The sequence below is a fragment of the Hyla sarda genome, chromosome 1 (assembly GCF_029499605.1).
Source record: "Hyla sarda isolate aHylSar1 chromosome 1, aHylSar1.hap1, whole genome shotgun sequence".
In the NCBI taxonomy this organism is placed as follows: Eukaryota; Metazoa; Chordata; class Amphibia; order Anura; family Hylidae; genus Hyla; species Hyla sarda.
The window spans coordinates 434,964,057-434,991,848 of NC_079189.1; the positions used below are offsets into that span (position 1 = coordinate 434,964,057).

General features: G+C 43.0%; 1 protein-coding gene across 4 annotated transcripts in view; it reads left to right on the forward strand.

The window, feature by feature from the left end:
* The window catches only part of SMPD4 (sphingomyelin phosphodiesterase 4), a 163,550-nt gene extending 141,379 nt beyond the window's left edge, over nt 1-22,171 (forward strand). For 2 of the 4 annotated variants that reach the window (XM_056531008.1, XM_056531002.1), the window contains exons 18-19: nt 2,574-2,702; nt 20,958-22,171. In XM_056531008.1, coding sequence (XP_056386983.1) covers nt 2,574-2,702; nt 20,958-21,281 — 453 coding nt within the window. In that variant the 3' untranslated portion in view covers nt 21,282-22,171. The remainder of the gene's footprint in view (nt 1-2,573; nt 2,703-20,957) is intronic. The other 2 variants (XM_056530983.1, XM_056530992.1) reach the window with 2 other exon arrangements.
* The last annotated feature ends 5,621 nt before the right edge of the window (nt 22,172-27,792 follow it).

Sequence of the window (27,792 nt, forward strand, 5' to 3'; positions counted from 1 at the left end):
TAAAATGCAAATTGGGAAAGTTTCCTCACTTCCAAACAGCTAAAAGCTTTTCCGATGAAACTAAGGAAAATACTCTAGAAACACAAAATGTGTCGGCAAATAAGAACCATTTGGCCCATCTAGCCTGCCCAATAATCTGAATCCTATCAATAGTTCCTGGCCCTATCTTATATGAAGGATAGCCTTATGCCTATCCCATGCATGTTTAAACTCCTTCACTGTACTGTATTTGCTGCTACCACTTCTGCAGGAAGGCTATTCCATGCATCCACTACTCTCTCAGTAAAGTAATACTTCCTGATATTACTTTTAAACCTTTGCCCCTCTAATTTAAAACTATGTCCTCTTGTGGTAGTTTTTCTTCTGTTAAATATGCTCTCCTCCTTTACCGTGTTGATTCCCTTTATGTATTTAACCCCTTAAGGACCGGAGGTTTTTCCGTTTTTGCATTTTCGTTTTTTGCTCCTTGCCTTTAAAAAATCATAACTCTTTCAAATTTACACCTAAAAATCCATATGATGGCTTATTTTTTGCGCCACCAATTCTACTTTGTAATGACGTCAGTCATTTTGCCCAAAAATCTATGGTGAAGCGGGAAAAAAAATCATTGTGCGACAAAATTTAAAAAAAAACGCTGTTTTGTAACTTTTGGGGGCTTCCGTTTCTACGTAGTACATTTTTCGGTAAAAATGACACCTGATATGTATTCTGTAGGTCCATACGATTAAAATGATACCCTACTTATATAGGTTTGATTTTGTCGGACTTCTGGAAAAAATCATAACTACATGCAGGAAAATTAATACGTTTAAAATTGTCATCTTCTGACCCCTATAACTTTTTTATTTTTCCGTGTATGGGGCGGTATGAGGGCTCATTTTTTGCGCCGTGATCTGAGGTTTTTAACGGTACCATTTTTGCATTGATAGGACTTATTGATCGCTTTTTATTCATTTTTTCATGATATAAAAAGTGACCAAAAATGCACTATTTTGGACTTTGGAATTTTTTTGCGCGCACGCCATTGACCGTGCGGTTTAATTAACGATATATTTTTATAATTCGGACATTTCCGCACGCGGCGATACCATTTATGTTTATTTTTATTTTTATTTACACTGTGTTTTTTCTTTTATGGGAAAAGGGGGGTGATTCAAACTTTTAATAGGGAAGGGGTTAAATGATGTTTATTCACTTTTTTTTTGCACTTTTTTTTTGCAGTGTTATAGGTCCCATAGGGACCTATAACACTGCACACACTGATCTTCTATGTTGATCACTGGTTTCTCATAAGAAACCAGTGATCAACGATTCTGCCGGATGACTGCTCATGCCTGGATCTCAGGCACTGAGCAGTCATTCGGCGATCGGACAGCGAGGAGGCAGGTAGGGGCCCTCCCGCTGTCCTGTCAGCTGTTCGGGATGCCGCGATTTCACCGCGGCTATCCCGAACAGCCCACTGAGCTAGCCGGCATGCTTTCGGTTTCACTTTAGACGCGGCGTTCAACTTTGAACGCCGCGTCTAAAGGGTTAATAGCGCGCGGCACAGCGATCAATGCCGCGCGCTATTAGCCACGGGTCCCGGCCGTTGTTAGAGGCCGGGCCCGACCCGCCGTGGCCCCGCGTTATAGATCGGGAGTGGACACATGACGTTCCAGTACGTCATGTGTCCTTAAGGGGTTAAAAGTTTCTATCATATCCTCTGTCTCTTCTTTCTTCCAAGCTATACATGTTAAGGTCCTTTAACCTTTCCTGGTACGTTATATCCTGCAATACATGTACTAGTTTAGTAGCTCTTTTCTAAACTTTCTCCAAACTGTGTTAACTCATAGGACATACCTTTTGTCCAGTGAAATAAACATTTTTACATATCACTGGAGAGGTTTAAAAAAAAAAAAAGTCCTATTCATCTACTTCAATCCCCCTGCAGTTGCCATTCTGATGCTTCCCAGTCCTTGCTTGTCATTGGATGTTGCTTCTGGTTCCTGTAACTAGTCCTCTCAGCTGGGACACCGCTGTAGCCAATGATTGGCAGCACCTGGTAAGACAAATTGACCCAGGTTTAGGAAGCAGCGGTGACAAGTAAAGACTGTAAAGTGTCAGATTTGCAGCTTCAGGGGATCTGGGTAGGGAAGTATGACTTTGTTTTAGTTTTTTTGTTTTTTTATGTGCTTCCCTGCCCTTAGGAAAACCTATTAGGGGAGATTTATCAAAACCTATGCGAAGGAAAACTTGACCAGTTTGCCATAGCAACCAATTAGATTGCTTTCATTTTTGTAAAAAAAGGCCTCTGAAAAATAAAAGAAGCAAACTGATTAGTTCCTATGGGCAACTGTGTTTTTTCTCTGCACATTTTCATAAATCTCCCTCATTGTGTTTCCCAGGACAGCACCTTTTTAAATAATAATGAAAAAAATAAAAAACACCTCCTTGACAGGTGATTAATGCCTCTTTGATGCTAAACCCCTTCCCACATATGGATGTAAATGTACGTCCTGCAACCGGGGCTCATGGTTTTACCAAACATAGCAGTGTGTTGACTAAAGATGCCCTTTTTGTTTTTATATTTTCAGATAATAAATGGATTACGCAAGTTTGACATACAGTACAGTGGGGATCCTGAGCTCCAGCCAATCCGTAGCTATGAGAATGCTACGCTGGTGCGATTCCTCTACCAGCTTTCTAGTGTTTTAAATGAAAGGGTAAGGTCCAGAAAACAGTGTGAATGCAAACACCAAAATGTTAAGATTTGTAGTGCCATCTCTATTTGATCTCCTGGTTTTCAGAACCAGTACAAACTTTCATGCTTATTTGGTGCCTAGGAATTGCTTAGAGGAAGAAATGTCTGGCTTGTAATGCCCTAGGCCTCAGCATGTACTTTCCTAAGATAAAGCATAGCTGAGTTAATCTGAGCCCATAAAGCTGCAGCAGGTCTTATGGAATGGGCAGGAATACTCCAGGGAGTAACACAGGATAATTAAATTTTAGACTTATATACTCCGGTGGGGGGAAAAAATGATTTCAAATCAACTGGTGCCAGAAAGTCCCTGACACAGAAAGAGGTGGCAGCACAGAGCACTGTGGTTAGACTGGAAAGAACTACACACATTTTTTAACACTTTAGTTTTTGCACTTTAGTTTTTTCCTCCTCTCCTTCTAAAAATCATAACTCTTTCGATTTTGCACCTACAGACCCATATAAGGGCTTGTTTTTTGCTTCACCATTTGTACTTTGTTATAAAATAAGTGATGTCATTACAATCTGCGGCGAAACAAAAAAAACTTATTTGTGGGGTGAAATAAAAAATAAATCCATTTTGTAACTTTTGGGGGCTGTGCACTTTTCAGTAAAAATGACACCTTATGTTCTATAGGTCCATACGATTACAAGGATACCCAATTTATGTAGGTTTTACTTTATTTTACTACTTAAAAAAATAACTTCATTCACCAAAATTAGTATGTTTAGAATTTTCATCTTCTGACCCCTATAAATTTTTATTTTTCTGCATACGGGGATGGTCTGTAGTTTTTATTGGTACCATTTTTGTTTTGATGAGACTTTTTGATCGCTTTTAATTTTTTATGGTATATGATGTGACCAAAAATGCAATTTTGGAGCATGCGGTTTAGGTACCCTTATTTACTCTTATTTTAATAGTTCGGACATTTACGCATGCGGCAGTACCACATATGATTTTTATTACATTATTTTATAAAAAAAAAAAAAAAAAAAAGGAAAGGGGGGTAATTCAAACTTTTATTAGGGGAGGGGCTTATTCACATTTATGAACTTTATTTTATTTTTTTACGCTTTTTTTTACTTTTAGTCCCCCTTAGGGAGCTATGGCATGCAATCTCTTCATTGCATATACCTTATATACTCGCGTATAAGCCGAGTTTTTCAGCACGATTTTTCGTGCTGAAAACGCCCCCCCTCTGCTTATACTCAAGTGAGCAAAAAAAAACGTTTCTGGCTTAGCTGTGAGGGGATGGTCCGGGCTGTCCATCTCCGCCTGTCAATCCCTTCTCAGTGGTCTTCAACCTGCTGACCTCCAGATGTTGCAAAACTACAACTCCCAGCATGCCCGGACAGCCACCGGCTAGGAGTTATAGTTTTGCAACAGCTGGAGGTCCGCAGGTTGGAGACCCCTGGCGTACAGTATAGAGTTCCAGCGCCAGCAGCCCGCAACAAAGAGGAGGAGGGCAGTGCTTGCGGGTGACATGTGAGTAGTACCCCGCTGGGCTGATAATTAATTGGGGGGGGGGGAGCAGAACAGTGCTGGCGGATAACATGATTTGGGGCTGGGGGGGAGCAGAACAGCGCTGGCGGGTAACATGATATGGGGGGGGGAGCAGAACAGCGCTGGCGGGTAACATGATTTGGGGGGGGAGCAGAACAGCGCTGGCAGGTAACATGATTTGGGGGGAGCAGAACAGCGCTGGTGGGTAACATAATTTGGGGGGGAGCAGAACAGTGCTCGCGGGTCACATGATTTGGGGGGGGTGAAAGAAATACCGTTATATACCGTGGAACCGCCATAAGTTACAAAAATACCGTGATACACATATTTGGTCATACCGCCCAGCTCTAATCTGGAGGTCCGCAGGTTGAAGACCACTGAGAAAGGATTGACAAGTGGTGATGACGAGGGTGATGATGACAGGGGGGGGTCTGGATGATGACAGGGGTGGGGGGGATGATGTATTTCCCACCCTAGGTTTATGGTAGTGTCAATTTTTCCTAGGTTTTTGGGGTGAAATTAGGGACCTCGGCTTATATTCGAAACAGCTAATATAGTATATACGGTACTGTTCAATGCTGTAGCATAGCATTGATCAGTGTTATCGGCGCTCTGCTGCTCCAGCCTGCTGAAGCTTCCTCAATCAGCAGAGCGCCGATCAGATGGCAGGTAAGGGCCCTCCCGCTGTCCTCTCAGCTGTTCAGGACATCGCGATTTCATGGCGATCACTATCAGCTCCGCTGAGCTGCCAAGATGGTTTCACTTAAATTTTAGATGCCGTGATCAACTGTGATCGCGGTGTCTAAAGGGTTAATGCTGGGCATCAGCCCAATCGGTGTTGCCAGGCTTTAACCCTGGGTCCTGGCTTCTGAGCCCGTGAGCGTGTTTTAAACACCGGTAACGGGACCAGGGCGTACAGGTACGCCCTGCATCCTTAAGGACTCGGGCTCAAGGGCGTACCCATATGCCCTGCTTCTGTAACAGGTTAATTATAAGTAATTTACAAATCTGTTTACTTTTTTAAAAATAAACTGGTGCCAGAAAGTTAATTTCCCCCGGAGTACCCCTTTAACCCCTTAAGGACCCAACCAATTTTCACTTTAGGACACGGCCATTTTTTGCACATCTGACCACTGTCACTTTAAACATTAATAACTCTGGGATGCTTTTACCTTTCATTCTGATTCGGAGATTGTTTTTTCGTGACATATTCTACTTTATGTTAGCGGTAAAATTTTGTCGATACTTGCATCAATTCTTGGTGAAAAATTCCAAAATTTGGAGGAAAAATTGAAAATGTTGAATTTTTTTTAACTTTGAAGCTCTCTGCTTATAAGGAAAATGAATATTCCAAATAAATTATATCTTGATTCACATATACAATATGTCTACTTTATGTTTTCATCATAAAGTTGACATGTTTTTACTTTTGGAAGACATCAGAGGGCTTCAAAGTATAGCAGCAATTTTCCAATTTTTCTCAAAATTTTCAAAATCGAAATTTTTAACGGACCAGTTCTGTTTTGAAGTGGATTTGAAGGGTCTTCATATTAGAAAATACCCCACAAATGACCCCATTATAAAAACTACACCCCTCAAAGTATTCAAAATGATATTCAAAAGGTTTGTTAACCCTTTAGGTGTTTCACAGCAATAGCAGCAAAGTGAAGGAGAAAATTCTAAATCTTCATTTTTTAAACTCGCATGTTCTTGTAGACCCAGTTTTGGAATTTTTACAAGAGGTAAAAGGAGAGAAATCTTCCTAAAATGTGTAACCCAATTTCTCTCGAGTAAGGAAATACCTCATATGTGTATGTTAAGTGTTCGGCGGGCGCAGTAGAGGGCTCAGAAGGGAATGAGCAACAGTGGGATTTTGGAGAGTGAGTTTTTCTGAAATTGTTTTTGGGGGGCATGTCACATTTAGGAAGCCCCTATGGTGCCTGAACAGCAAAAAAAAAAACACATGGCATACCATTTTGGAAAGTAGACCCCTCAAGGCACGTAACAAGGGGTCCAGTGAGTCTTAAGACCCCAAAGGTGTTTCACAACTTTTTGTTAAAGTTGGATGTGTAAATGATTTTTTTTTTCACTAAAATGCTAGTTTTCCGCAAAATTTTAAATTTTTACAAGGGTTAATAGGAAAGAATGCCCCCCAAAATTTGTTACCCCATCTCTTCTGAGTATGGAAATACCTCATATGTGCACGTCAAGTGCTCTGTTGGCGCACTACAATGCTCAGAAGAGAAGGAGTCACATTTGGCTTTTGCAAAGTAAATTTTGCTGAAATGTTTTTTTGGGGGAAGGTCCCATTTAGGAAGCCCCTATGGTGCCAGGTCAGCAAAAAATAAACCACGACATACTATTTTAGAAACTACACCCCTCAAGGAACGTAACAAGGGGTACAGTGAGCCTTAACACCCCTCAGGTGTTTGATAAATATTCATGAAGTGGGATGTGAAAATGAAAAATTGTATTTTTTTTACACTAAAATGCTGGGGTTACCCCAAATTTTTCATTTTCACAAGTGGTAAAAGGAGAAAATTTCATTGTAAATGTGTAAATACATTTCTTAGGAGTAAGGACATACCTCATATCTTGGCGTAAACAGCATGCACACCAGTCTCGGAGGTGCCAGAGATCAGTCAGGGTCCTTGAGCTTTGGCTTTCTCCTATGGAGCTAGAACAGTGGGACCCCCCCCCCCCCTCAAGGGGCATTAAATGGGGTAAATAACTGGGGTACACTAAATAACTATAACTAAAATGGGGTACAGTGGGACATAAAATTATAAATTATGTTCCCAGAATGATGACCCAGAGCATAGCCAAAACTAAAAAATATGCCCACCCCAAACCCTGTGCTCTGAATCATCATTCTGGGAATGTGATGTGTGTGGCCGTCCCTAACCTGTTGCCTTAAATGCGCACCCGCTCAGGTGGAGAGAGAGCGCTGCGCATTTGAGGCAACATAAAAAGTCCCCGATGATTGTGACCCATGACCCATTTTTTGTAAAAAAAAAAATACCCCCAGAGGTCTTATCAGTTTTTTTTTTTTTTTTTTGTTTTTTTTCAGATGAAACATTATTTTGGGCAATTTAGTGGTTTATGGGGTTAAAACTTGGAATGTACTCTGGACTTGGTACATTGGGGTCAAATTATGGAAAATTAAAATGAGATGGGAAAACTTAGTACTCCATGGAAGTGTGATACTCCCTGAAGCAATCCTTAATGCAGAGGCCCGGATGATCGGGGCAAGTGTCACAGTGAGTGGTGGTATCCTTCCGTATCCCCCTCTTGTAACACACTCTGCATCTTTTCTGGGTTCGTCCCTTCTTTCCAGTGTGGGGGACTTCACCTGGAAAGTGTTGGCCTGGGACGATCCTGGCACCTATTATTACTTCAGTTCCTTGGGAAGTCCGGCCTGCTCTTTCCCAGTCGCCAAAGATCAGGACCTTTAGGAATTCTTCTTGGAACTGGAGGAATGTCCCTGTGTTGCCAGCGTGCTGGGACAGTACAAAAGCGTTGTACATGGCAACATGTACCATGTAGACCCCAACTTTTTTGTACCATACCCGTGTTTTGCGCATGGCCATGTATGGCTTGAGGACTCGATCAAAAAGATCAACTCCCCCCATATACCGATTGTAGTCCAGAATACAATGGGGCTTGAGGACTGGTGTTGTGGTACCTCGCACAGGGACAGGTGAGCTGCCGTTGCCATGAATAGTGGTCAGCATAAGGACATCCCTCTTATCCTTATACTTGACCAGCAACAGGTTTTCATGGGCAAGGGCACGGGACTCACCCTTGGGAATAGGTGTCTTAACAAAATTTAGAGGGAGCCCTCTCTGGTTTTTCTGCACGGTCCCACAAGCGGACGTCGATCTGGCGGCAAGGGATGTGAAGAGAGGGATGCTGGTATAAAAGTTGTCCACGTACACGTGGTAACCCTTATCCAGCAATGGGTGCACAAGCTCCCAAACGAGTTTCCCGCTAACACCCAGAGTGGGGGAACAATCTGGGGGTTCAATACGGGAATCTCGTCCCTCATACACTCTAAACTTGTAAGTGTACCCGGAGGTACTCTCACAAAGTCTATAGAGCTTCACGCCATATCGAGTCCGCTTCGAGGAATATACTGGCGGAAGATGAGTCTCCCCTTTAAAACTTATAAGAGACTTATCAACCGAGAGGTCCCTGAGCAGTACGTAGGCCTCCAAAAATTTGGCCCCAAAGTGATCGATGACCGGCCTCACTTTGTAAAGCCGGTCATAGGTGGGATCACCTTGGGGCGGACATGCCTCATTATCAGCATAATGAAGGCATTTCCGAATGGCCTCGAACCGCTTCCGTGTCATGGCCATACTGTAAAGCTGGGTCTTGTATAGGATGTCCCCGCTCCAGTAGTGCCTGACACTAGGCTTTTTGTCCAGGCCCATATGCAGCAAGAGGCCCCAAAATGTCCTCATCTCTGCTGCATCAATGGCGCGCCTGGCCTGGCCAAAAAAGAATCTGGGTGGTGGGCGATTAACTGCCTGGCATACAGATTCGTCTGCTCCACCATTAGATTGACCAGGCCGTCACTGAAAAAATAACTGAAATAGTCAATTTCAGTCAACCCGGCCGTGTCAATCCGGATTCCGGAGTCTCCAACAAACTCCGGAACCCGTGGCTGATAACCCTCTGGGGGTCTCCAGATAGGTTCACCGGAAGGGGGCTACGGTAAACTTGTCTGGGGGGTCGGACTCCTAGTACCAGCGGCATTGTCGCTTGTACTAGTGCCGGCCACTGGGCCACTATCATGAGGGGTGCGTGGCCTCGCCTGGTGGCGTCTCCGCCGCCGTACAGGGGACTCATCATCAGTACTAGATGATGAGGAGGAGGATGAAGAACACAGGAGTGTTGGATCTTCATCATCCTCACTGGCAGATTCGGAGGCAAGAAAAGCTTATGCCTCCGATGCCGGAAATGCCTGGCGAGCCATCGCCTTTTTCTATGGTGGCAGGGGGTGGTGGTGGGGTGGCGGTGTCGGGACGGGGGGGGGTGTGTTGGGGGGGGGGAGTATGTACTGTGTGTGATTTGTGTAACTATAAACTGTATGGGGGGGGAAGCGCTGCGGCCAAAGAAAAAAATGGGGGGCCAAATGCAGCGCCCTGAACCCCTAATAGGGCCCGGGTCACACTGAAAAATTGCGGCGGACCCTTGGGGACCTATTAGGGGGTCGGGGGGGGGGGGGAATTTTTTTTTTTTTTTAGTTTTATTTTACTTTTATTTTAATTTTTACCCTACCTTTCCCTGGGCTGTATTCTTTCCCGGATCTATGGGGGGCTTCTTTCCTTCTGTGGGGCTCCGATCTCAGCAGAGGGGGGGCCCCGGTCTTCCTCCAGCAGCTCTGACCGCTGACTGAACCCAGCCAGCCATGGGAGCTGCAGGAGGATGCGGTTAACCCCTCCCCTGCCGTCCAGCCAATAGCAGCGATCCTGGGGAGGGTGACAAAATCGCCACCTCCCCATAGATACAGGAGGTGAGCGGGGGTGTATCCTACACCCCCGATCACCTTGTATCTCCGGGTCAGCGGGTCACCAGTGACCCGCATCACCGGAATCGCAGCGATTCACAAGTGTGAATTCGCTTGCGTTTTTTTTGCGATCGCCGACGTGGGGGGGGGGGGGGGGGTTTAGGGGGTCTAATGACCACCCTGGCCGTTTGCACGGGATGCCTGCTGAATGATTTCAGCAGGCATCCCGGTCCGATCCCCGCCCGGGGACCGGAATTGTCCATGACGTACGCGTACCTCATTGGTCCTTAAGTACCAGGGTGTCATGACGTACACCTACGTCAAGGGTCCTTTAAGGGGTTAAAATCTTAAGGACGCAGGGCGCACCTCTACATCCTGCGCCCACTCCCCTGCAAGGACGCGTTCTCTCAAGCTGACCCCGCGTCATAGACGGGTGGTCCCAGTGGCAGGCGCCAGGACCCGTGTCTAATGCCGGACATCACCATTCGTGGTGATGCCCGGCATTAACCACTCAAAGTTAATCGCCGCGTCTAAAATGAAAAAAATCTCAGTCTGGCTGGTCGTGATCGCCGCGGTAAAACCGCTGCATCCTGAACAGCTGAGAGGACAGCGGGAGGGCCCTTACCTGCCTCTTTGCCGTCCGATTGTTAGGTTACTCCAGCCAGCCTCAGCATGCTAGAGAAATCAAGCACAGATTTCACTGATCAATGCTATGCTATGGCATAGCATTGAACAGTGTATGCAATCAGAAGATTGCGTGTAATAGTCCCCTATGGGGACTAAAAAATGGTGTTAAAAATGGTTAAAAAAATATATAATAATAAATGTGATTTAACCCCTTCCATAATCAGTTTGAATTACCCCCCCTTTCCCATTTAAAAAAATAAATGTAAACAAAAATAAACATGTGGTATTGTCTCATACGTAAATGTCCGAACTATAAAAATATAAGGTTGATTAAACCGCACGGTCACATGGACCTACAGAATAAATATAAGGTGTCAATTTTACCAAAAAGTGCACTGCATAGAAACGGAAGACACTAAAAATTACAAAATGGCGGGGATTTTTTTGTTTTGTTTTTTTCAATTTTGTCCCACAAATTATTTTTTTTCCCCCATAGATTTTGTGGTAAAATGACTGATGTAATTACAAAGTAAAATTGGTAGCGCATAAAACAAGCCCTCATATGGGTCTGTAGGTGGAAAACTGAAAGCGTTATGATTTTAGAAGGTGAGGAGGAAACAATGAGTGCAAAAACGGAAAAACCCTGAATCCTTAAAAGGGGACTCTGCCCCTAGACATCTTATCCCCTATCCGAAGTATAAGGGATAAGATGTCTGATCACAGGGGACCCCCACGATCTCTGCTGCGGCACCCCGCTGTCATAAGTGTACAGAGCGAACTCTCTGTGCCCGATGACCAGCAATACAGGGGCTGGAGCATCGTGATGTCATGGCTCCGCTCCCTCATGATGTCACAGCCCTCCCCCTCAATACAAGTCTATGGGAGGGGGTGTGGCATACACCACACCCCCTCCCATAGACTTGTATTAATGGGGAGGACTGTGACCTCATGAGAGAGTGGAGCCGTGACGTCACAATGCTCCAGCCCCTGTATCACTGGTCATCGGGCACAGAGAGAGTACGCTCTGTACACTGATGATGGCGGGGTGCCGCAGCTGAGATCACGGGGGTCCCCTTTGGATAGGGGGATAAGATGTCTAGGGGCAGAGTACCCCTTTAAGGGATTAAAGGGTCATTCTGAGCAAAATATATATTTTTTATGAATTGGGGACACATTATTTAAAAAAAAATAAAAAAAACATGAAACAGACAAAAAAGGCATACTTAGCTTCCCCTGCAGCTGCTGTTCCTATGTCTCCTGCCCCCTGGTGCTATCTGCTTCTTACTCAAGGCAGGGCCTTTTCTGCATGATTATTCTTGTTTTTGTGATTGAGTCTTGTTTTTGTAGAAAGTATCACAAAATTAATCTTACTGCAAGAAAATACACCCCTTTTTATATAATTTGTAGAAAATTCCTACACCTCAAAATGTATTAATACACAAACCAAAAAGGTAAAGTCAGCATTGAATTTAATTACCAGCAGTATAAAGATATACTATTGCTTATATAAACTATTAACAAGAAATATAGTATATCTTCACCTATACTAGAAAGAAAGACAATGGTTACTCATAATTTGTTGTCCTTTTTAATTTCTGGGTAAAAAAAAATTAATGGAGTCGTAATGCAGGTACAAGAATCACGTACAAAGGGGGGTTATTGGTTTCTCAATGTTTGTTTATCTTGGATTTTGTGGCTGAAATTACGAGCGCGTTGATTGCGCCAGGAATTTGCGACCATAAAACCCTTTCAACCCGACAATTGCCCCATTTTGTCGGGTTGACTTTATTAGAGAATAACCCTGGTAACATTTTGCCAATCATGAGGGTCATCATGATCTTCATCAAGCTCACTTTGTTGGGTCTGGTAATTTTGTCCCTTGAGAAACCCCTTGATCAATGGGGGGGGGGAATTCATCGGGACCTGTTTTTTAAGATCCTTTTTAGTTTATATACACAATGGGGTAAATTTATAGTAAAAGTGGTGTAGATGAATGATTTTTCAACACCTTTAGTGTGTGTGTGTGCATAAATATGGGGCTAGTACATATTTTTTTTAAATAACGCTTCAATAAGCCATTTTATACGGTTCCTCCTCTACAACATTTTAACTCTTTGCACACAAAATGTGTGTCTTTTCTTGACAAATACTGTCCACAGACAGTTTTAAAAGCCAGGTAGGGGCTGTTGTAGTTTTGGTGACAAATTTAAGGCTTTGCAACAAGTTGCACATGATAAATTCATGACACTGCTAAAAGTTAACCAGACTATGACACAGCTACACAATTTTAGAAAAAGCATGTAAAGAAAAAGTTGCCATTAAAAGTCTCTAAACCGTAACTGAGACACATCGTCAACAAACCAACACCACAAAAACAGGGTAAAAATGATAAATTCCCCTCACATGTCACTAGGTTTTCACTAGCTGTTGGTAAGGTAGTCTTGATTATGTGACAGTTTTGTTCTACAGTATATTCATAAGTCATTATGATTTGTATGGCTGTGTCTGATACTTGTATAAGAGAGTGTGCTAGAATATTATCCAATGCCTGATCGATCTATGTGAGATTTACGGTTTGGGAGTATATCCTATTATCACATATATCTTCCTATTATACATTCTTAGAGAATGTTTAGTTTTTTCTGACTGATTTCACTTGTTGTTAAGTGTCTTCTATGGGAACTGTTTAAACCAAAAAAATATATATATTTATATTAGTAGTAGGGACTGGAAAACCTCAGAGCCACAACTGCAAGGGTAAGTATGCCTTTTTATTATAAAATACTAGCTTTTGCCCGCGGCTTCGCTCGTGTTAAATTTGGGGTAACATAGATCTACTTTTTACAATCCTATAGTAATGAGGCCACTCTGAGTAAAGTCTTCGGGCTTCCAAACAACCCCAATTCTAACGAACATTACATCTGCTGTTCCAGATTTAAGAGTAATGGTGCAAATTTTCAAATTCAAAAATCAACCTAATCTTAATTTATACAAACTTTGAACCCCCGTTTCACCCCTTCAGGGGTGGAGTTTTAGAAAACGTTAACGCACGTGTCTCTTTATCTCTAATTGTTACCCTTAAAACAAAGTTCTAGCTTCAAAAATGATGGACTTCCATACAAACTTTCAACCCATTTTTTCACCCCCTTAAGGGTTGAATTTTTAAAAATCCTTTCTTATTCCTCGTCTACGTCTTAAAAACAACACCTGTGCAAAACTCAGATTTCTAGGTCCAAGGGTTTAGGCTGGGCGTTGATGAGTCAGTGAGACACACACACACACACGCACTCCTCATATATTGTTGTCACACACACCGTCCTCATATATTGTTGTCACGCACAGCGTCCTCATATATTGTTGTCACACACACCGTCCTCATATATTGTTGTCACGCACACCGTCCTCATATATTGTTGTCACGCACACCGTCCTCATATATTGTTGTCACGCACACCGTCCTCATATATTGTTGTCACGCACACCGTCCTCATATATTGTTGTCACCCACAGCGTCCTCATATATTGTTGTCACCCACACCGTCCTCATATATTGTTGTCACACACACCGTCCTCATATATTGTTGTCACACACACCGTCCTCATATATTGTTGTCACACACACCGTCCTCATATATTGTTGTCACGCACACCGTCCTCATATATTGTTGTCACGCACACCGTCCTCATATATTGTTGTCACGCACACCGTCCTCATATATTGTTGTCACCCACACCGTCCTCATATATTGTTGTCACCCACACCGTCCTCATATATTGTTGTCACCCACACCGTCCTCATATATTGTTGTCACGCACACCGTCCTCATATATTGTTGTCACGCACACCGTCCTCATATATTGTTGTCACGCACACCGTCCTCATATATTGTTGTCACGCACACCGTCCTCATATATTGTTGTCACGCACACCGTCCTCATATATTGTTGTCACGCACACCGTCCTCATATATTGTTGTCACGCACACCGTCCTCATATATTGTTGTCACCCACACCGTCCTCATATATTGTTGTCACCCACACCGTCCTCATATATTGTTGTCACGCACACCGTCCTCATATATTGTTGTCACGCACACCGTCCTCATATATTGTTGTCACGCACACCGTCCTCATATATTGTTGTCACGCACACCGTCCTCATATATTGTTGTCACGCACACCGTCCTCATATATTGTTGTCACGCACACCGTCCTCATATATTGTTGTCACGCACACCGTCCTCATATATTGTTGTCACGCACACCGTCCTCATATATTGTTGTCACGCACACCGTCCTCATATATTGTTGTCACGCACACCGTCCTCATATATTGTTGTCACGCACACCGTCCTCATATATTGTTGTCACGCACACCGTCCTCATATTCTAGACCCCCTATCCCGACCTGTAATATGTGTACCAGGTATTGAAATATCTCCAGCCGTACGGAAGTTATGTAGGAACATACATTTCCCATTGATTTGCATGGGACTTTAAACAAAAACCCTGACCCTCTCAAATGGGGGTAGTTAAGGGTTAAATTAATTATCCTATATTTTAAGTGGACATGGAAGTAACATGTCTGCCAAGTTTCATGTTAATATCTTTAGCCGTTTGGACGTGATGCTGGAACATACACACATACATACATACACACACACACACATTGCGGGAAATTTAAAAAACCTTGCTCCAGTCCTCTTGTTTTTAGTTTTTTTTTTTTTTTTTCCGACTGCCGTTTTGCTTACGTGCGACAAATTATGATGTTGCACTGCCTTAATAAATTTGTCGCGCGTAAGCAAAATCTTGAAATCTGCCACAGGTAAGCAAAAGTAGGTGAGGTATTTTAGTAAGGCTAGATTACCACTGAGATTTTTTCCCACCAGCAAAAACGCCAGGAAAAACTGCCAGGAGAACTGCCACGAATTTTCCTTGCATTTTGGCAGTTTTTCTGGTGTTTTTTCTGGTGTTTTTCCTGGTGTGTGGAAATAGCCAGTTTTGTCCCCTGTGGCAGTTTTTTTCACTGTCTTCAGGTACCACTCTGTGGACCGGGCGCTCAGCATCTGACCCACAGAGTGTAAGGAGGTGAGGAGTGATGAATAACATCACTACTCACCTTCCCTGGCCGTATGGTATACAGGGGGGCATAGTGTACCCGTGTATACTGTACAGGAGCCGGGAATCCTGTCACCAGACTGACCGGACTCCCTGCTCCTATAGCCCCTTTGGGCAGTATACAGTATATACAGCTATCTATAGATAGCTGTATATTGTCTATACAGAAAAGGAGATCCCCTTACCTCCCTCGTTCCTGAGCCCACCGGGTCTATGTAGCTCCGCCCCCTAATGATGACTTAATTAGGGGCGGGGCTACAACGGGATCCAGGCTGGTAAGTCTGAAGCTCTGTTAACATTGTCCGTTTTGGATAATGGGAACATACCCTTCTGCCAGTGTCTTCCCAGACAGGGAGACTCCAGCTGTTGCTAAACTACAACTCCCAGCATGCCCAGACAGCCAAAGGCTGTCTGGGCATGCTGGGAGTTGTAGTTTTGCACCAATTGCATGCTCCCTGTTTAGGTAGACATTGCATTATGGGCGCTCTCCCCTGCCGAGCGCGCAAAAAATGTCCTAACCCATTTTATTATTTTTTTCCTTCTCGTTTCAGATCCGTGTATGCAGAGGATTACTGCGGATTCGATGGATTACGACGGATGAATTGTTTTGTTTGTTTTTTAAATAATTTTTCCAATGTGTTGTGTTTTTTTTTATTTATTTTTTATTGAATTTTCAGGTTCAGTAATGGAGGCTGTCTAATAGACGGAATCCATTAATATGCCGGGGCTTAGCGTTAGCCCCAAAAACAGCTAGCGCTAACCCCTAATTATTAACCCGGTACCCACCGCCACAGGGGTGGCGGGAAGAGCCGGTGCCAACAGGCCTGGAGCGTCAAAAATGGCCCTCCTGGGCCTAGGCGGTAACAGGCTGGCGTTATTTAGGCTGGGGAGGGCCAGTAACAATGGTCCTCGCCCACCCTGGTAACGTCAGGCTGTTACTGCTTGGTTGGTATCTGGATGAGAATAAAAATACGGGGAACCCTATGCATGTTGTTTTTTTTTTTTTTTTTATGAAGAAAAAAAAATTCATAGGGTTCCCTGTATATTCAGTATTAGCCAGATACAAACAAAGCAGCAACAGCCTGATGTTACCAGGGTGGGCGAGGACCATTGTTACTGGCCCTCCCCAGCCTAAATAATGCCAGCCTGTTACTACCTAGGAGCGCCATTTTTGACACTCCAGGCCTGTTGGTACCGGCTCTTCCCAGCACCCCTGTGGCGGTGGGTACCGGGGTAATAATTGGGGGTTAGCGCTAGCTGTTTTTGGGACTAACGCTAAGCCCTGGCATAGTAATGGATTCCGTCTATTACTAAGCCTCTATTACTAAGCCTGAAAATTCAATAAAAAAAAAACACATTGGAAAAATTATTTTATTTAAAAAAACACTCCCCCACAGCCCTCATTAACCATTTTATTAAAATTAAAAAAATCCAGTTAATCCGTCGTAATCCATCGAATCCGCAGTAATCCTCTGCATACACGGATCTGAAATGAGAAAAAAAAAAAAACACCAAAAAATGGGTTAGGACATTTTTTGCGCTCTCCGCAGGGGAGAGCGCCCATAATGCAATGTCTACCTAAACAGGGAGCATCCAATTGGTGCAAAACTACAACTCCCAGCATGCCCAGACAGCCTTTGGGGGTTTGCTGGGGGTTTTAGTTTAGCAACAGCTGGAGTCTCCCTGTCTGGGAAGACACTGGCAGAAGGGTCTGTTCACATTATCCAAAACGGATAATGTTAACAGAGCTTCAGACTTACCAGCCTGGATCCCGTTCTAGCTCTGCCCCTAATGACATCATCACTAGGGGGTGGAGCTACACAGGGACTGGAGGGAGGTAAGGGGACTTCTTCATCTTCTGTATACACTATATACAGCTGTCTATAGATAGCTGTATATATTGTAAACTGCCCAAAGGGTTAACCTACACTGTCCAGCAGTGTAAGTTAACTCTTTCCTTGCCGGGCTGGCTTAGTGCACAGCTCAACAAGGGGTTAAGTGAGCCAGCAATGTGTATACTGTATACACATTGCAGGCTCACTGTAAGTTCTTGCTGGGCAGTAGATATACGATGTATACCTACGGCTTGGCATCAGCTGTTCTCCCAGCTCTGTAGCCCTGAGAACAGCTGATCCCAACATTCACATCAGGAGTATCGCAGCGGGTATCAGGAGGAGTGACATCCCTGGGATCTGTCCTTTACTGCAGGTACTCTGCTCACTCTGCTCCATGCTGGGAGTTGTAGTACCTGCATTAATAGACAGATCACAGCGAGTGTCACTCTGATTCTCCTGCATAATGTATAGATGCGGCAGCTGCCCGCATCTATACATTATACAGGAGGATCGCAACGGGCGATCTGTCTATTAGTACAGGAACTACTACTCCAATCATGGATCAGTGTGTTCCATGCTGGGAGTAGTAGTACTACCTAAAAAATGTTTTAAAAAAATTTAAAAAAAGTGAAAAACACGCACACACACACACTACATTTTTATTATTGTTGGCTACATTTTTAGTGCTTTACCCGCTCACATAAATTGATCCCTATTTAAAAATGAATAAAAATTTTGTTATAAAAAAGATAAATTTCGTTAAATACAATTTTTCCATCACTACTGTATCTTTTTTTTATTATTATTTTTAAATGGTACACTACAAAATTTTAATAAAAAAAAGGTATCTCCATCTCTTTTTTTGGTTCGCTAAGTCCAAAAACGATTTAAAACCTAAGCCAGAATTTTCCTGGAGTAAATGTAAGCAAACTTTTATTTTATTGCGACTTTTTTGTGACATTCGCATTTTATAAATCTCTAACTACCGTAAGCTGATTTGTGAAAGTTGCTTACAAAAGCTGAAATCATTATTTTTGCTTTTCTCGCTCTGAAGGATTGTCGCAAAGAAAAATGTGTAGTCGCAACTGCGACTTTTTAGCGGCAAATCTAAGAAGAAAAAAACGGGTAAACACTTTTTAATGAATGTCCCCCATTGAGTTTTATCTATCTATCTATCTATCTATCTATCTATCTATATATATATATATATATATATATATATATATATATAACTCAACGTGTGTGTGTGTGTGTGTATGTTCCAGCATCACGTCCAAACGGCTAAAGATATTAACATGAAACTTGGTACACATGTTACTTATATGTCAACAACAAACATAGGATAGATAATTTAACCCTTACTCACCCCCATTTGCCAGGGGCGGGGTTTATGTTTAAAGTCCCATACAAGTCAATGGGAAATATGTTACTGCATAACTTCCAAACGGCTTGAGATATTTCGATAATACTTGGTCACATGTTACTTATATGTCCACTTAAAATATAGGATAGTTAATTTAACCCTTAACTACCCCCATTTGTGAGGGACGGGGTTTTTGTTTAAAGGCCCATGCAAATCAATGAGAAATGTATGTTCCCACATAACTTCCGTACGGCTGGAGATATTTCAATACCTGGTACACATATTACAGGTCGGGATATGAGGACGGGATAGGAGGGTCGGGATATGATAACAATATATGAGGATGGGATATGAAGTCAAAAGCTTCCTCCTTTGTTTATTTTCCTCCCCAACAAGGATTAGGAAGGAAAAATCGGGCAACGCCGGGTAGTCAGCTAGTGTGTGTGTGTGTGTGTGTGTGTGTGTGTGTGTGTGTGTGTGTGTGTATGTATGTGTGTGTATATATATGTATATATATATATATATATATATATATATATATATATATATATATATATATATATATATAATATATATGCATATACTCTCAATGTGTGTATGTTACAGCATCACGTCCAAACGGCTAAAGATACTAACATGAAACTTGGCACACATGTTACTTATATGTCAACAACAAACATAGGATAGGTAATTTAAGGTCTGGGTTTATGTTTAAAGTCCCATACAAGCCAATGGGAAATATATGTTACTGCATAACTTCCAAACGGCTGGAGATATTTCGAAAATACTTGGTCACATGTTACTTATATGTCCACTTAAAATATAGGATAGTTAATTTAACCCTTAACTACCCCCATTTGTGAGGGTCGGGGTTTTTGTTTAAAGGCCCATGCACATCAATGGGAAATGTATGTTCCCACATAACTTCCGTACGGCTGGAGATATTTCAATACCTGGTACACATATTAAGGGTCGGGATAGGAGGTCGGGATATGACAACAATATATGAGGACGGGTTTATGAAGTCAAAAGCTTCCTCCTTTGTTTATTTTCCTCCCCAACAAGGATTAGGAAGGAAAAACCGGGCAATGCCAGGTACTCCGCTAGTATATACAGTGGTCCCTCAACATATGATATTAATTGGTTCCAGGAGAACCATCATATGTCGAGTACATATGTCTATGTAAAAATAATAATTGGTAATTGGTTCTGGGGCCTCGGAACCATTGTATGTTGAATACATATCTCTATGGGAAACTGCTAATTGGTTCTGGGATGACCATTGTATGGGGAGTGTATGGGGAGTGTTTAACAAACATGGGTGCCTCCAGCTGTTGCACAACTACAACTGCCAGAATGCATGTACAGCCATTGACTGTCTGGGCATGCTGGGCGTTATAGTTTTGCAACAGCTGGAGGCACACTGATAGGGAAACATTGATGTATGGGGTGTATATGTATTGTATGTGATGTGTGTCATTGCATACAGTACTGTACAGTTCTTTAAAAACCTTCAGGGGGGACAGAATGTCCTCCATTACGATCCTGCCGACTACAGCTCTATAGGAAAGGAAGGGGAGGGCAGCCAGCAGCTCATTGGATGCCTGCAGCAAGATGCTGCAGGCTATTGGCTATGGCTGCACTGGGAGGGGCGGGGCTTACACTGAGCTCACAGTGGAAGCCTGCGTGAGTTAGCAGGACAGCATGTGAGTAACAGGGGGCAGAACGGGGCACACGGGCACATTAAATAACTATCTTTCAGTTGCTGAAGTTGTCAGTGCTGTCAGATAGCTGTTTGTACGATGGCCCCGACACACAGCAGCATCGTATGTCGATGCTACCTTCAACATACGATGGGCTCTGAGAGGCCATCGTATGTTAAAATGATCATATGTCGGGGCCATCGTAAGTCGGGGGGTCACTGTATATATATTTTGCCTGGAAAACCCTTTTAAGCCATTTGGCTAGATAAACCTTTACTACCAGTGTGACCTAGCGGCAAAGCATTGCAAAAATAGTCCGTCAGACTGCTTGTGACTGGTAGTTTATCAGGTAGGGTAGTGGCTTTTCGTTTTGTTGTTGCTTTTAAGTAGGTTATTTCCTCATTGGGGTTAGAGGTGAAAATGCATGGATGATAAGGAATGGCTGTTTTTTTTTTTGCATTGTTTTTTGTTTGCATGATTTTTAGGTTTTATATGTGAAAGTTTCTCACTGCAGTACTTTTATAATTAAGGAATTATCTTCTATCTTCCAGTTTGGATCTACAATTACATCACTATGCAGAAGACAGGACTTTCTGGGAAGGTTTTGTAGTTACCATCTGATCAACAGACCCACTGCAAAGAGAATGAGCCCCATGCCTTCCAGTAGTACCTATGACCCCACAGTTCCCCGAATAAGTCTGCGATTATTTGCCAGTTATCGAGTCCTAATGTATTTGTTCCTTTTCTACTTCATGTGTGGCAGCATGCTGTCTATGGGACCGGTTTCCTGTACACTCTTTCTTTTTTGTGTGTATGTCTTTTATGCAGCTGTCATGACTTTACTCACTGAACATCGGAGGCCACACCAGGACTGATATTATGCATAATTTTTTTTATAATTATTTTTTTAATGCCGTAGACAATGTGTTTTAATGGGCTAAAAAGAAAAAAAATTATAACAATGCTCAATTAAAGTCAATGCTTTATATAATTTTCCGGTCTGCTTTTGAATTGGCTAAATGGTCGGACAGATTTCTGTCACAGTTCTCTGTGTGAAAATCTACAGGAGTAGAATAATTCCTTAGAGTAGCAGATCTATGGAAACTATCGAAATATATTTGTTGCCTATAGCTACTGATGGAACTATGCTTCTGTTCTGCATGTGTGGATTTTGTTGCTGGTTTGTATGCCATTCGACCACACATTTCATTGACTTGCATTGGGTGAAACACACACCATCCTTTTGAGACTTTGGATGAAAAAAAAAGTTATTTAATAATGTAGCTAATGAACACAATTAAAGCCTAATGGGTTTTATGGGACTTAAACCAATACTCTTTGATTTGTGGGTTGCCAAGACCCAGCACCCCTGCCCAATTCCCAGTGAATGGAGCTGGAAGGAGACAGCTCTGTACATTGATCGTGCTGGGTTACTGCAGCTCAGCTCCAATGGCAGCAAAACTGCCTGCCTCAGTTATTTTTTTTTCTTTTACTATATATGCCAGCACCACAGCTCTGGCAAACAGCAGATTGTCATGTGGCAGCAGCCCACCGATCAAATATTGATTGCGTAGCCTGAGGATATGTCATTAATTTATCTACTCAATCACCAGAGGTTTAGAGAATTTTAGAATATGTTGGTTTAGCCCCACAACACTCAAAAGTCTATAATGGTGGCATTGTTTGTGTGTTATGTGCCTTTGTCCACTAAACATAAACTAATGCCCAAAAAACTATTTAACTACTGCCAAAGACATAATACACCATTAATAAAAGTTTGTTGCCACTTGAAGGGCAGAATGCTATCTTATTGAGTCTTATATCAATTGACTGCTGTGTGCTTGTAGATGTACATGTAGCAACTCTGCAATCTGTTCTTATATCTAAACCTCCCTTTAGCCCCCAACTAGGCTGCATTCCTTGTCCTTCAACCTTGTTCCCAGTTTTACCCCTCACCAATGGCTATTGCACTGCCATGGTGAGCTTTTGCTGGATCCTCTCCTTGGCAGAGCTTGCCCCAGTGATCTCAGCTGTCCACGTCCCTGGTGTGGAAAACTGGGTCACCAACTTCTTAAGCTGTATCGGGAAGTCTTTGACCAGATATGCCACCCATGGGGACCCTGGATGTAGATTTGATGACAGCAAGCATGAATAATAAGGTCCCTCAGTTTGTCTCAGGAGACCCTTTTGGCACTGGCAGAATAGGCTCTGGTAAATCCATGGTTCTCTTTTTGTTTTGTTTTTCCCTTGAATCTTCCCTCCTCTTCTTCAGCAAGTGTTAAAAAGTAAGGAAAGGATCCCAATAGTTGTGGTGGTTTAATATTGGCCCGTGAATGTCTGGTTCATGGATATGGGCAGTCGTGTAGGAAATACTCCTTGCTAACTTCCAGACCTCACTCTGGGTCCCCTTTACCACCTGATACCCATGATTACATACTTTTCTATTATTGTACCACTTTAAAAAAATATTGAACTTTTGAACCAAATTAGTACATTTAAAATCCCTCTATTTTGACAACCTGTAGCTTTTAAATTTTTCCGCATAAACCGCAGTATGAGGGCTCATTTTTTGTGACCTGATCTGTACTTTTTATTGGTACCACATTTGCTAATATAAAACTTTTAGTAAATATTTAGCATTATGGTTACGTAAATGGATTGATCCATGAAATAGTTTTTCCAGTATGAGCAGCGCCTGTGTCACCATGGTTGCTATTTCCCAGTGGAAGTGACTAGTTTAGCAGCTTGTTACATATACTACATAATGTAACGTATGCACCAATATATGCACTTTGGCAAAGTTACATATAATATAGGTCAGAAAAGTGCAAAGTACCTGACAGTCATTGCCATAAATGTTGGCACCCTGAAATCTTTCTAGAAAATGAAGTATTTCTCACAGAAAAGGATTGCAGTAACATGTGTTTTGCTATACACGTTTATTCCCTTTGTTTGTATTGTAACTAAACCAAAAAAGGGAGGAAAAGATTGGACATAATGTCACACCAAACTCCAAAAATGGGCTGGACAAAATTATTGTCACCCTTAACTTAATATTTGGTTGCACACCCTTTGGAAAAAATAACTGAGATCAGTTGCTTCCTATAACCATCAATAAGCTTCTTACACCTCTCAGCCGGAATGTTGGACTACTCTTCCTTTGCAAACTGCTCCATATCTCTCTTATTGGAAGAGCGCATTTTCCCAACAGCAAATCGAAAGCCCTTCCTCTCAATCTTCCCTTATCTGTGTCTACTCTCTTACGCTCTATTCTTTTAAATGGTTTACCTCTGCTATTAAGTATTTGGGGGTGTATATTACTTCTCGCTACTCCTCTTTATTCTACTAACTATCTCCCCCTTTTCTGAGACCTTAGGGCTCTTCTAGAGAAATGGCTGTCGCAATATATCTGCTTTTTTGGCCGTATTGCGGCGGTAAAAATGACGATCCTCCAGGAATAACTTTATATTTTTGAGACGTTACCAACCAGGGTGCCGTGGTCTGCTCTCCGCTCTTTTCATTCTGCCATTTTTCGTTTCATATGGGATGGGAAGAGACATCGTGTCCCGATGTCTGTCATGATGGCTAGCAGGGATAGGGGGGCCTAGGGGTTCCTGATGTCATGAAATACTATTGGGCTGACCACCTGCGCCATCTTGCTGCTTGGTCCTCGTACCATGCTTACAGCCGCTGGATGTAGCCGGGGAAGCTGTGATTAGCTTCTATCCACCCTAATACTCTTTTCTGGTCCTCTCCGGCATCTTCTGTCTCCCTTTTTCCTCTTTTAGGGCCCATGTATTTCTCTAGATATTGCTCTGGGAAATTCAGTTTTCTCCTTCCTCTCCTCTACAATCCTGATTTATCTTCTGGTCTGTCAGCTGGTATGGAGTGGTGATCTCAGGGCTTTTTTTTTTTTGTTGGGCTGACGTAGTGGACCCCATGTCTCGTTCTCTCCTGCCTTTTGAACAATTGGTGGCTCATTGGGATCTCACCTCTTCTGAGCGTTTCCAGTACCTACAACTACGGCTTTTTTTTGTCCTCCACGACTGGTTCTACAGTGGTTTCTCAGCCTACTGGTTTTGAAAGATTATGCCGAAGTGGACCTCAGACGCGGGGTCTTCTCTCCGACATTTACTCCCTACTTCTTCATCCCCCTGATGGCGATCCCCCGTCACACCGCTATTTGGGCCGTTAAGAGGCTGTTCTCAAAACTACCATTTCCTTAACTCAGTGGTGCGTTATTTGGGGGAGGGCATCTAAGGCTTCTATCTGCACCGCATATAAGGAAACCCAGTATGAAATGATCATGGGCTGGTATCACACTCCTGAACTCTTAAAAAGACTAAACCCTAACATCTCTACTCAATGCTGGCATTGTGGGGTGGGACTGGGTACGGTATTTCATATCTTCTGGTCCTGTCCTTTCCGGGGGATTACTGGAAAATTGTGCAACGATTAATATTTGATACCTTGGGTGTCTCTGTCCCTCTGGATCCTCTAGTTTATCTTCTTTCACATCCCGCTCTAAGAAACAGTTTTAAGCTTATTGTGCACATTGCTTTAGCGGTGCTTTATATGGGCACATGACAGGGGGGCCCCTGTCATGTGCCCCTCACAAATAATGCCCCCCTGTCCTGTGCCCATCACATAATTCCCCCGTCATTTGCCCCTCACATATAATGCCCCCCTGTCCTGTGCCCCTCACATATAATGCCCCCCTGTCCTGTGCCCATCACATAATTCCCCCGTCATTTGCCCCTCACATATAATGCCCCCCTGTCCTGTGCCCCTCACATATAATGCCCCCCTGTCCTGTGCCCATCACATATAATGCCCTCCTGTTCTGTGCCCATCACATATAATAACCCCGTCATTTACCCCTCATATATAATGCCCCCCTGTCCTGTGCCCCTCACATATGCCCCCCTGTTATGTGCCTCTCACTTATAATTTTCCCTTTTCTGTGAATGCACACCGCCCCCCTCCCCCCAACTTTTAATAATTCCCCTGTACCATACAGCGCCCGAGCACCTCTCTCCAGCTGTCACATTTCTCACACGCTGCTCTGTTCTTGCAGTGTGAGAGCTGCGGGGAGGTGATCTCCAGGCACCAGCGCGATGATGTGACCTCACGCTGGCCTGCCATGGATGGCGTCACCACGGCTCACACTGCAAGAATGCAGCAGCGTCTGAGAAATGTGAGGGAATGGTGGAGCGGGACAGCTGATAGCTCCCGCTTCACAATGCTATAGTAGAGGAGGGGCAAAAATCTCAGGGGTCAATTGCCCCCCGGAGGTGATAGAGCAGGGGTCTAAAACTCAAATTATCTGGGGGCCACTGGAGGTATCAGCTGGGCGAGGCTTGGTCGCATGCGCCCCTTACATATAATGCCCCCATCATGCGCCCATTACAGATAATGCCCCCACCATGCGCCCCTCATCATCCATCAGCAACACCCCCCACCAGATGTAGCACCACCATCATCTACCAGCATGTATGTTGGCAATAGTAATGTGAGCACACTGTGACAAAGTTGATATGAAGCTATCTTGTGTATGCATGTAATCTATTGCTACATATGCACAGTAAGTAGCCTGTGCATGGTAAAACACTATATAGCGTATACATTGTGTAATTCTGTAGTAATGAATGTTATGAACTTCAGCAATATGCCTGGTACAAATTCTAATATTCAACTGTATCGCAATGTATGGATAATGCAAGTGTATACATTGTACCAATTCAGTTGTAGCATAAACTCTTTCAAGGCGTATGCCTGGTTCAACTGTGTCATGATGTATGCACAGAAGAAACTGTCGTAGCATATGCATGATCCAAACAAACATATCGTGTGCGTAGTCCAAGTCTATTTAGAGTATTAATGGTTAAGATTTGAAGTAACGTATGCATAAAGTGAATGCTTAGTACAAACGCTAAGCACAAATGCTATGAATATATTCACAGCTATAAATGTATGCACAGAATAATGCTATGAAGGTATACACAATATATTTGCTATGAAATGTAAACTATGAAAATCTGTACCGTTGTAAAAACGACATGTGTACATAGTATACATGTTACAAAAGTCTGTACAGTAGTGTTGGGATTAGCATTAAGCTATGAATGTACAATCTAAACATCTGCACCATATAAAACTATAGAAAATATACACAGTATGATACTACTACATATACCTAGTACAATGCTACGACTGCATGAGCTTATGCACAGTATAAATGCACCGTTTTAAAGCTATGAACGTATACATGCAATGCATGAATGCACAGTATGAATGCTATGAATTGTGCACAGTATAATTGCTTGAGTGAATGCACTGTATAAATGAAAATTAATGAATGCGCGGCCTAAATGAAATGTTATCAATGAACACTATAAATGCTACAAATGTATTCACAATATAAATGCCATGAATGAATGCACAGTATGAAAGCTATGAATTATGCACAGTATAAATGCTATGAGTGAATGGACGGTATAAATGCTACACTGCTCAAAAATATAAAAGGGAACACAATCTATACAATGTAACTCCAAGTCAATCCCACTTCTGTGAAATCACACTGTCCACTCAGGAAGCAACAGTGATTGACAATCAATTTCACATGTTGTTGTGTTATAGGCAATTAGCAAGACACCCCAATAAAGGAGTGGTTCTGCAGGTGGTGACCACAGACCACTTCTCAGTTCCTATGCTTCCTGGCTGATGTTTTGATCACTTTTGAATGCTGGCGGTGCTTTCACTCTAATGGAAGCATGAGACGGAGTCCACAACCCACACAAGTGGCTCAGGTAGTGCAGCTCATCCAGGATGGCACATCAATGCAAGCTGTGGCAAGGTTTGCTGTTTCTGTCAGCGTAGAGTTCAGAGCATGGAGGCGCTAGCAGGAGACAGGCCAGTACATCAGGAGACATGGAAGGCCGTAGTAGGGCAACAACCCAGCAGCAGGACCGCTACCTCTGCCTTTGTGCAAGGAGGAGCATTGCCAGAGCCCTGCAAAATGACCTCCAGCAGGCCACAAATGTGTATGTGTCCAAACTGTCAGAAACAGACTCCATGAGGGTGGTATGAGGGCACGACATCCACAGGCGGGGGTTGTGCTTACAGCCCAACACCGTGCAGGACATTTGGCATTTGCCAGAGAACACAAACATTGGCAAATTCGCTACTGGGGCCCTGTGCTCTTCACAGATGAAAGCAGGTTCACACTGAGCACATGTGATAGACATGACAGAGTCTGGAAATGCTGGATGCTGTGGAGAACATTCTGCTGCCTGCAACATCCTCCAGCATGACCAGTTTGGCAGTGGGTCAGTAATGGTGTAGGGTGACATTTCATTGGGGGGCCGCACAGCTCTCCATGTG